The sequence below is a fragment of the Gigantopelta aegis genome, chromosome 5, assembly GCF_016097555.1.
Source record: "Gigantopelta aegis isolate Gae_Host chromosome 5, Gae_host_genome, whole genome shotgun sequence".
In the NCBI taxonomy this organism is placed as follows: Eukaryota; Metazoa; Mollusca; class Gastropoda; order Neomphalida; family Peltospiridae; genus Gigantopelta; species Gigantopelta aegis.
The window spans coordinates 12,665,242-12,676,828 of NC_054703.1; the positions used below are offsets into that span (position 1 = coordinate 12,665,242).

At 36.2% G+C, this 11,587-nt stretch overlaps 2 protein-coding genes across 2 annotated transcripts; one reads left to right on the plus strand and one right to left on the minus strand.

Moving 5' to 3' along the window:
- The first annotated feature begins 949 nt into the window (after positions 1 to 949).
- Positions 950 to 1,663, plus strand: LOC121372952. The gene has a single exon (XM_041499390.1). The coding sequence runs from the start codon at positions 950 to 952 to the stop codon at positions 1,661 to 1,663; it is 714 nt and encodes a 237-aa protein (XP_041355324.1).
- A 6,508-nt stretch (positions 1,664 to 8,171) lies between these two features.
- LOC121373268 (zinc finger protein 429-like) lies at positions 8,172 to 10,643 on the minus strand. Its single transcript, XM_041499789.1, has 2 exons — positions 10,395 to 10,643; positions 8,172 to 9,922 (listed from the first exon to the last, which is right to left on the minus strand). Exon 2 carries the CDS (start codon positions 9,787 to 9,789, stop codon positions 8,527 to 8,529), a length of 1,263 nt encoding a protein of 420 aa, XP_041355723.1. The 5' UTR covers positions 9,790 to 9,922; positions 10,395 to 10,643; the 3' UTR covers positions 8,172 to 8,526.
- Positions 10,644 to 11,587: the final 944 nt, after the last annotated feature.

Genomic DNA, 11,587 nt, shown 5'->3' on the forward strand with positions numbered 1-11,587 from the left:
ATCAGAATTAATGGCACCGTGAGCTTCATATTTCCTAACAAATGCTAGCTTCCAATAATTAGAACTTAACTATTAATTATATATAATAACCTTCCCTAAATCAAACCCCCTTAAAAATAATATAACCGTACATAGAAACATATAAAGACACATGTTCACAAAAACCAAGAATAACAATACATTGACTTGATTCTGGGCTCAAAAAATAAATAAATATACATTTTAAAATAATGAGAAACCGTTCCTTACATTATATAATTTATAATAACCTACCTTAATAAACATAAATTGACTGGTTCCAATTACCATTAAAAAATAACCTCTTCCAAAATTCCAATGTAATATCCATAATGACAATAGCTCAAGTTCCTTACTATATATTCACACGTACCTAATACCCCCTAAACTGTACATTAGAGTTCAGAATATCTAAATTGCGCAATGTGCTCCCCGAATAAATAATAAATATCAAAATAAATAAATTTCACAATAGAAATCCTACTCTACTGTTAAAACACAGTCTATCACACGCTGTATCCAACAATAGAGTAGCACCTCAATTTAACATTTACTTCGTGGATCAATATCAACACAGGCAGAAATTTATAAATTAATGAATCAAATTTTTTTTAAAAATCCAAATCTACTGTTAAAGTACCAACAGTCTATCACACGCGGCACCCAACAGCAGAGTAGCATTTCAACTTACAACTTACAAGGATGTTGTGATTCAGTGTGACGTGAGCAAAAATGCAGTAGGTGCAGTCCTAATGCAAGATGGTAAGCCAGTAGCTTATGCTTCTAGGAAGTTGCGTAAATCAGAGGCAAACTGGGCACCCATAGAGAGAGAGAGATGCTAGCAATTGTATTCAGCACGGAGAAGTTTCGGGAATACATCCTTGGAAAGGAAACTGTAGTACAAACTGACCATAAGCCGTTAGAGACTACAATGTGCAAGCCTCTGATGTCTGCTCCTTTTCGTCTTCAGATAATGATCCTAAAAGTAAAAGGATATGACCTAAAGGTGGAATATATTCCAGGAAAGACACAGTTTATTGCTGATACTCTCAGCAGAGCTAGTCTTGATGAAACGCCACCGGAAGATGACAGAGAGCTAAAGGTGAACATGCTACAACGGTTGTCGGTGTCACAGTCCAGAGATGTTGAATTCCAACAAAAAACTTCAAATGAACTTCATGAATTGTATGCAATAATCCAGTCAGGATGGCCAGACACTAAACAACAGGTACCACATGCTGTTAGACAATTTTGGGATGCACGAGATGAATTAGCAGTGCTTGATGGTGTGATATACAGAGTGATGAGAATAGTAGTGCCACCAACAATGCGAACAGCCATGTTAAACCTGATTCATGAAACATATATGGGGATTGTGAAAACAAAACAAAGAGCAAGAGAAATCTTATACTGGCCAAGCAGGACTGCTCAGATAGAGGAAAAAGTGTCAGATTGTGCAATTTGTCATGACTATGCTGCAGCACAGCAGAAAGAACCATTAATTCCGAGCCAAGCGCCAGACTTACCTTGGGTTGAAGTTGCATCGGACATCTTTATGTTCAATGGAGACAATTACATTCTTTCCATTGACTATTACTCCAAGTACATTGAAGTCACACTACTCAAAAGACATGTCCGTACATGAAACTATTGAATGCCTTAAAGAACATTTCAGTCATCTGGGAATTCCTGAGAAGCTGATCACAGATTGTGTTTCACAGTATACCAGTGCCGAATTCCAAACATTTGCCAAAATCTATGACTTTAAACATGTTTTGGCGAGTCCAAAACACCTTTGTGCAAATGGAGAAGCCGAAGCAGCAGTGAAAATTGTTAAGTCACTGTGGAGAAAGAATGAAGACAGGCATAAAGCTCTTCTTACCTACAGAACAACTCCGCTTCCAACCATGAACTTATCGCCATCACAGATGTGTATGGCCCGTAGGCTAAGAACACACTTGCCAATGTCTCGTAACCTGTTACAACCAGAAGTAAACAATCCAAATGAAGTGAAAAGAACATTACAGTTTAACAAAAATAAGCAGAAGTGTAATTATGACAGGAAAGGTGTCAGAGAGTTACCTCCCCTAAAAGCAGGTGATCATGTAAGAGTGAGACCCGAACATGGATCTCGCGAGTGGAAAGCAGCAGTTGTAGTTAGACATCAGACAACTCCGTGATCATATGTTGTGGACACAGGGACACAAAAACTCGGACGGAACAGATTTTTTTTTTTTTTTTTATGAGTTTATTGCCCCCAGATCAGTTGACAGTGTCAAGGTTGGGGAGCCTTGAATCATTGCCTTACAAAAATACATGTATATATTCATACCTTCTAGTTACATACATTTGAATTTGTTAAAAACAATACATAAATATGAATAGAGTAATGGTTTTGATCTGAGGGGGACAGGGGATAGAGAATGGACAGATGAAATGAATGGGGGAAAAAACGAGGAAAGATAAACAAACTAAAAAAGAGGAAAGATAAACAAACTAAAAAAGAGAGAAAGAAGCATGTATTATTTACTCGTATTGTAGATTAAGATTGGTTTTCTGGTTCTAATGAATTTTTTGTATATCCAAGCAAGCCCAGATTTTTCTTTAGGTTAACAAAATGTGCAGTTATAAGATTGAAGAAAGTAGTATTAATTAATTCTCCGATTTTCAAGCAAAAAGATTCAACCATTTCTCCCAGTGTTCATTAAATTTGTCATACTGGCAATTTTTAAAATAAATACATCTTTCTATTTGGAATTTAGTTTTCAGGATATTTTCAATGGCTTTTTTGTGCAAACTTTGTTTAAGTATTTTCATGTTGTAAATGTAATATTTTATATTGACAGTTATCCAGTTTACTACGTATCTTAGATCACCATCTGTCATTCCAAACATAACTACATTTTTGCTTAGTGGGATGCAAAGACCAGTTTTTTTCAAAAATCCATTTTTTAACTGCTTCCCAAAGGTTTCTTACTTCAATGCAGTCGTAAAAAAGGTGTTGCAATGTCTCCGGTTCATTATTACAAAAAGAGCATTTGTTTGAATCAACATAATGTATCATATGAAGAAAAGTATTAGTAGCCAGAATTCTATGTAACAGTCTGTATTGAAACCACCTTAAAGTTGTATCTTTTAAACAATAGAAAGGTAGAGCATAGTATTTTTTCCCACGTACAACAGTCGTATGTCAATCCTTTGTTTGCATATTTTATCTGTGACTTTGGAGTTATGGTTTTTTTGTTCAACATATTGTACAGATCTTTACATCCTGCATTTGTGTTCAGTAGAATTTTCATTTTGAAAGGTAAAATTGGAATTTTAACAGATGTGAATGTTTTGTCATTAATATTGTTTAATGAACGTAGGAAAGATTTTACAGCATTTACTAATGATGCATAATTTAAAAAATTAGTTTTTATGTCATATTTTCTTCTAAACGTTTCAAATACCAAAATATTCCCTTCATTGTCGAGTATGTCGTTTATGAAAATTATTCCTTTTTTTATATAATCATTATATAGAAACGGTTTGTAACTTTTTAAAATGTTGGTATTATACCAAATATTCAGTCCTTGTATATCTTCTGTCGTTTTTAGACTTTCTTTTTCTTGTAATAATACTCAACTGAATAATACATCTTTCCAGAAACTGTTTTTGATCTTTTCTTTTTTAAATATAATGTAATAGTCCCCATATATAATTAGGTCCCTTGTACTTAAACCAGTAGTAGATTGAAATAGGTTGACCCATTTATTATTATTTAGAAAAAGTCTTCTTATCCATGATATTTTTAAGGATGTCATTACATTTTGTATATCTTGTAACACAATAACAATAGGAACGACGATGGCCAGCGGAAGTCAGTCCAAAAATCTCCGAACTAATTCTCCTGACATTAAAGGAACAGCGATGGGCCAGCGGTTGTCACTCTATAATTCATATATGAACTTTGTGGACGGTGCGAGATGACCGCGTACGACTGTGTTGACGGACAGATCCGGCCTCAACCGACCATTGTCGCTGCATAACCCGCATACCTTCCTCGTGCCAGTAGTGTTTAAAAGAAGAGCCAGCAAGCTCTATCAACAGTCTTTTCTCAACCACGAAAAGCTCCGGCCAACGGCAATCCAAGAATCAGCTACTTTGTTGACCCAGCCGATCGTTATACTTTCTGACGAAAGTAAAACTGAAACATCCGATGATAACGTGAGGCAGATGCAGTTCCTGTGAACATTTTATCCCGAACCACGATCATCCTATCAGTTAACTCTGTGACGAAAACCCAGAGAAGAACTGAACTATACCTTGTGAAATGTGTAACTTATAACCTATTAAAATCTTCCTGAAACTTGATCGATCTTCCGAGTTTATCAACCGTTGTACGAGTGTTTCACAACGCGCGCTCGTACAGCAACGACTATAAAAAGAGTACTACCACTATACGAATCATCATAGTGTCACTAACCATACGACTGGTAGTGGCACAATGTCCTTTAAGTTTTTCTTTTCTTATCTATGTTAATTCATGTTTTCTTTCTTCTAATACTTTAAAGTTAGTGTTATCGTTGACTTCTAATTCTTTTATATCTTCACAAAGTTTAGTTTCTAACTCATTATTTTTCTTCTTTTTAAACGCCAAAAAGGATATTGTTTTCCATCTTATTTCCATCAGTAGTGTTTCAAGAAAAAGTTGCTCATTTATTACAAACTTTATTTCGTCTTTTGGAATAAAGTTGCATTGTGTTTAGATTCAGAGGTATCCAACAAAACAAGTGTGTTACGCAAACAGTCCTACAGACCAGAGATCACATGCAAACCTATGTCTCCAGAACTCAACAGTAAACAACATTTTGATGGTAAGATGTCACCTGATAGAACTTCATCTATTCGTCGACAAGTAGTGTCGGCAACACCCTCCTCTGCAGATTGTGAACAGCCGTATATCACCAGAAGCGGCAGAACTGTTAAGATACCCCAGAAACTAAGTCTTTAGTGATTCTTCATATGGAATACAGTTGCGATAAAGAAGCTGATACAGACATTTCATATTTAGTTATTTTAGATTTCATATTTAGTTATTTTAGTTTTGTCTAGTTAAACCATTATCAGAAAGGTACCTGGACTTTAACTGTTAAGTAACTTAGTTAGAGTTTCATATAAGGTTGAGTACAAATATGTTCTAATTTCTTAAGTTTAAATAATAATTTCAGTCAAGTGGAGTGATTTAGAGACTTTTAATATTAGCTATACTTTAGACTATAAGGGACTTTAAATAACAGCTGTAACTCAGACTGAAAGATTCTAATTACTAAATATTAAATTTAAAAAGCTGACTTTGGGAAATATGTTTTTTAAGGGTAAAAGAAAGGGGATGTTATGTATTGAACTATATGTTAAATAGATAGTGGACCTTTAAGAGTGTTAATGACGTCACAACTACGTAATAGAATCTGGGCAGCCATTGTGACTGATAACTTCGTTTATCATCTTTATTGAGATATCAAACAGTTTTATTTAACGATGCCACTAGAGCACATTGATTTTATCTTATCATCGGCTATTGGACGTCAAACATATGATCATTCTGACACTGGTTTTTTTTAGCAAACCCGCTGTTGCCACAAAGACTACTCTTTTACGAAAGGCAGCAAGGGATATTTTATTTGCACTTCCCACAGGCAAGATAGCACAAACCATGGCCTTTGCTGAACCGGTTATGGATCACGGGTTGGTGCAAGTGGTTTACACCTACCCATTGAGCCTTGCGGAGCACTAACTCAGGGTTTGGAATCAGTATCTGGATTAAAAATCCCATGCCTTGACTGGAATCTGAACCCAGTATCTACCAGCCTGTAGACCGATGGCCAAACCACTGCGCCACCGAGGCCGTGAAGGTAAGAGGCCGCTACCTCTCAGCTTCATTTCTATTCTATTTATGGTACTTTCCACCCATTGCCCTGAAAACGACTGTTAAACTTGATTCTACATGTCATTATAAGTGCCTTTTAAAAAACACCGACATTAAAGCGACAGACCCTAGTTTCAACACTTTAAAATAGGCACTAATTCCATTAATCTGCAAACCTGTAACATATCTGGATAAAGTTATAGACTGTGATGTTTAAACGAGGAAATATCTAAAAATAGACAAGAGACAGTCTATGTAACCGTTACAGGTGCTGTAATATTGTCAACTTTAAAGGTACATTCCTGAGTTTGCTGCAACTTTTAAGATGTTATCGACTAATAGAGACTTTTTAACGATTGTAATTACATATCAAATACATTGCAAAAATATTAGTGGCTGTACGTAAAACGTGTTTCTGATAGTTCTAATATTTGTACTAGATTAAATTTCATTTCATTTCCTAAAACAAGCTGTTTTCGTACGTAAGAAATTATTTGAAGACAAAATCCGGTTTGGGCTTCTTACAAATATTAAGACGACCAGAAACACATTGAATATACAGACACTGATATTCTAAACAAGAAACTATATTTAATATGTAAGTTTAATCGTATAAATATTGTATTAATCGCAAACATCTTACAATGCAACAAAGTCAGGAATGTCTCTTTAATATGTTTCTAATTCGAAGGAGATGTCCTAAGTTGGGTCATTTGTGTCGAATTATTTTGTATACATTATACGCAACAGGTTTTCAATCAAATAACAGTTATTTCTCAGCGGTAAGTGCGTTTTTAGAATTATGACCCCCCCCCCCCCCCCCCCCCCCCCCCAATTTTGTAATATCACAAACACCAGGATGACCAAAAACACTTCACATATTTGGAAATGGGTCATCTAACGAATGAAATGCAAGTGATGTATAATTCCAATTAACACAAAAATGGGCGTAATAGTGACAGATTCACGGTAGTGTTTAAAAACTAGTCGATCTGTGGCTTTAATAAGAATGGAGAATATGGTACATCAAGCTGGTGTAATCTGTAAAACATTCCGTGCACCTTTAAGACTTCAAATGTTCCTCGCCAACACGAATCAACAGATGGCTTTTAAAACAAAAAACCGAGAAAAACACTTTGTGCACGCGTCACACCAGTTGCCGGTGTGAACTGACTGATGGCCTTTCAACATATCAGACCGAGAAAATCGTTTTGAGCAGGGATCACATTTCAACGGCCTTTCGCCATTGCGAATCAACATGTTTTTTGAGGTGGACATTACATAAGAAACATTTTGCACATACCTCACATTTGAAAGATTTAACATCAGTTTGAACCAACATGTCTTTTTATGTCTGAATTGCATAAGAAACATTTTGCACACACATCACATTTGAAAGGTTGAATACCAGTGTGAACCAACATATGCTGTTTCAAATTGCGACTGTGTGAGATATATTTTACACAGACATTAAAAAAAAATAACACCAGTTAAATTCTTTACTCCAGTGTCAATTAACATGTGCTTTTTCAAACCATAACTCAGATGAACACACTTTCTGCACACCTGATACTGAAAATTAAGAGTTGAGCAACAAGACACGAAGTGTCGTCTTTTGTTACAACACTAGACATGCGCTATTCTGCCAATGAGTTTTGCTTGTACTTTAAGAGTATTGTTTTGTTTTGTTTGGTGGGGGGGGGGGGTCTGAGTTTTAAAAAACCCCATTGTTCTTACCTATAATGAACTAATACGTCCGTAAAACAAACAAGATTAATGTCATGGCATCCAAGGCATCAGTCAATTAATTTTAATATTTATAAACTAAAAGAAATATTTTTAAAAACCCAGTCAAAATGCAAATACTGCCATGAGTAGAGGAAGGAAGGAAATGTTTTATTTAATGACACACTCAACACAGTTTGTTTTGAGTTATATAGCATCAGACATATGGTTAATGACCACAGATATTGAGAGAGGACACCCGCTATCGCCACTTCATGGGCTACCCTTTACGATTACAAGCAAGGGATTTTTTATATGCATCATCATACAGACGGGATAGTACTTGTCATGGCCTTTGTTACACAAGTTGTGGGGAACTGGCTGGAACGAGAAATAGCATAAATGGATCCACGGACAAGGATCAAGGGGCTGCTACACCCCCCACCCCCCGCTCTGACTCGGGTGTGAAATTATCGAATTTTATACCAAACGAACTGGCGTGTCACACCAGTGAGAGTCCGAGCCCATGTTTTATTTCGAGTATCAGATATTAAAAACTTAACATTCACCGAGAACGAAATGAATCTTTGTGGGCAAAAATAGACATGTACAAGTTATAAAGTAATTCATGACAGTGACGTAGCGTGGGTTGCCAGCGTCCGGGGCAAGGCAAGTATTGCGCCCCCTAACCAGTGGACTGTTAGCACTCCCTTAGTCCCTTCCACCAGTCCAGAATTTTGTGCCCCGCCCACGCTACGCCACTGATTCGTGAACCTCATGATATATCTGAGCACTGTTTCTAATTTGTAAATGAACAAACGGCTAGCCGTGCGGAAATAACCGCACTAATGGAAAGGCAGCTTTAAAAAGATTTAACACCAGTGTGAATCAACATATGCCGTTTCAAGTTTGCCACTCTGTAAGAAACACTTCGTGCACACCTCACATTGAAAAGATTTAACACCAGTGTGAATTAACATATGTTGGTTCAAACCCTGACTGCGTGAGAAACATTTTGCACACACCTCACATTGAAAAGATTTAACACCAGTGTGAATCAACATATGCTGTTTCAAAAAGCAACTGTGTGAGAAACATTTTGCACACACCTCACATTTGAAAGTTTTAACACCAGTGTGATTCAACATATGCTGTTTCAAGGCGTTACTGAGTGAGAAACATTTTGCACACACCTCACATTGAAAAGATTTAACACCAGTGTGAACCAACATATGTTTTTTCAAATCGCCACTGTGTGAGAAACGTTTTGCACAAACCTCACATTTCAAAGGTTTAACACCAGTGTGAATCAACATATGCCCTTTCAAATGGCCACTTTGTGAGAAACATTTTGCACACACCTCACATTGAAAAGATTTAACACCAGTGTGAACCAACATATGTTTTTTCAAATTATAACTCTCTGAGAAACGTTTTGCACAAACCTCACATTTCAAAGGTTTAACACCAGTGTGAATCAACATATGCCCTTTCAAATCGCCACTGTGTGAGAAACATTTTGCACACACCTCACATTGAAAGGATTTAACACCAGTTTGACACAACATATCATTTTTCAAATCGCCACTGTGTGAGAAACATTTTGCACAGACCTCACATTTGAAAGGATTAACACCAGTGTGAATCAACATATGCCGTTTCAAGTTGTAACTGCGTGAGAAACAGGTTGCACACACCTCACATTGAAAAGATTTAACACCAGTGTGAACCAACATATGCGATTTCAAATCGCCACTGTGTGAGAAACATTTTGCACACACCTCACATTGAAAAGATTTAACACCAGTGTCAAACAACATATGACTGTTCAAGGTGGAACCATAAGAAAAATGTTTTTCACAAACTTTACATTTAAAATTCTTGACTTCATTGTGTACTAACATGTGAGTTTTCAAGCCGTAACTCAGACGAAAACACTTTCTGCACACTTCACACTGATATGGTCGTTCACCAGTGTGGATTCTCATATGCTGCTTAATCTTACTCTTGCATGAGAAACACTTTAAACACATCCCACATCGAAAAGGTTTCTCACAAGCATGTGCTGATGTTTGTACTTCCAGATCATGGTTGGTTCCACAATGGTTGACACATCTCTGATCATTGGTAGACATACTTCATTTATGACAAAGGACCTTAAAAGTTAGAACTGTCTCATTTCTTATTTTGTTACTTGTCTAAAAGCTGCCTGGAATAAACATTTGCCGATGTCGATGTGTCTCCAAAGTTGTAGTGTGAATGGAAGCACTGAAACACAAATAGTAAATGTATGAATGAAATATAAACTAAGAGTTGAGCAGCAAGAAGTGTCGTCGTTTGTTACAAAAATAGACGTTCTTTTCTGACATTGCTTTTTCTTGTACTTTAAGAGTATTGCATGGGTTTTCTTTCTTTTTCTTTTCTTTTTTTGAATTTTTTGTTTGTTTCGTATTTATAATGAACTAATAGTGCATAAAACCAGCAAGGTAAAAAAAAAAAAAAAAAAAGAAGAAAGTTTTATTTAACGACGCACTCAATACATTTTATATGGCATCAGACATATGGTTACGGATCACACAGATTTTGAGAGGAAACCCGCTGTTGCCAGTACATGGACTGCTCTTTCTGATTAGCAGCAAGAGATCTTTTATTTGTGCTTCCCACAGGCAGGATAGCACAAAGCATGGCCTTTGTTGAACCAGTTATGGATCACTAGTCGGTGCAAGTGGTTTACACCTACCCATTGAGCCTTGCAGAACACTCACTCAGGGTTTGGAGTCGGTATCTGGATTAAAAATCCCATGTCTCGGCTGGGATCCGAACCCAATACCTACCAGCCTGTAGTCCGATGGCCTAACCACTACGCCACCGAGGCCGGTCAGCAAGGTCAATGTCATGGCATCCAAAGCATCGGTGAATTAATGTTACTATTTATAAACAAAAAAGAAATATTAAAGAAAGAAAAGCAACAGAAGAAATGCAAATACGGCCTGAGCGTAACATTTTCAAATATTTATTTAAAACGTGACGTGAAACTAACTTGTGCTAATCGTAATTTCATGTAGGGGGAACTTATCAAACGCGAGCGCAGAAGTCACGGAGCTGTAGATGGTGTGTGTGTTCCCAGATTATACACATACACACACGCACACACACATGTATATATACTCTTCAAAAAAAGTAGGGGAACTCTAATAAGAATTTACAATTGCCAAAATTGTAAGGTATATTAGCTGTGGGGAATGGTTATATGAAAATAGTGAATTAATTGGGAAAACATTACAACCTGTAGTTCAGTATTGCAGTAGATTTTATCACCAGCAAAGATCTTGAAGGACCATTGGGATCAGAAGTGAAATTTGAAAATTGACGTTTTGTTTTTTGTTTTTAAATCAGTAAATCGCAAATTCAAACAATAAAAATGACTAAAAACAAATCAATAAAACTGTATGATCAACTATATGATCAACAGAATGAAAAAGATTGACAGAAATGTTTCACAGTGATTAATGCACCTTTCTGGAAATTGTCAAAATCGAGAATGACACCCCACGCACGTGTACGGGGAAACTGCTTGATGCACGTGCGAACTATGGAATGTGTTTCGGTGTGTTGATAAACAGACCTGAATGTTCTTTACTAGGATGTCTGTGGTCAAAACGTATGTTCGGTCTAATAGTTGATATTAACATTAATACTTTTTTTGAAGATATATATATATATATATATATATATATATATATATATATATATATATATATATATACTCTTCAAAAAAAGAAACGCAAAAGGGTACAAATGGGTTATAACTCCGATTTTATGTTTCCTACCGGTTCATGCTTTGTGAATATAAGGTCATTGCATGTCCCAAACACATTCCCACGGTTACATTCGATAAAACGCAGCTACTGTAAAATAAAGTTCCAAAATGTG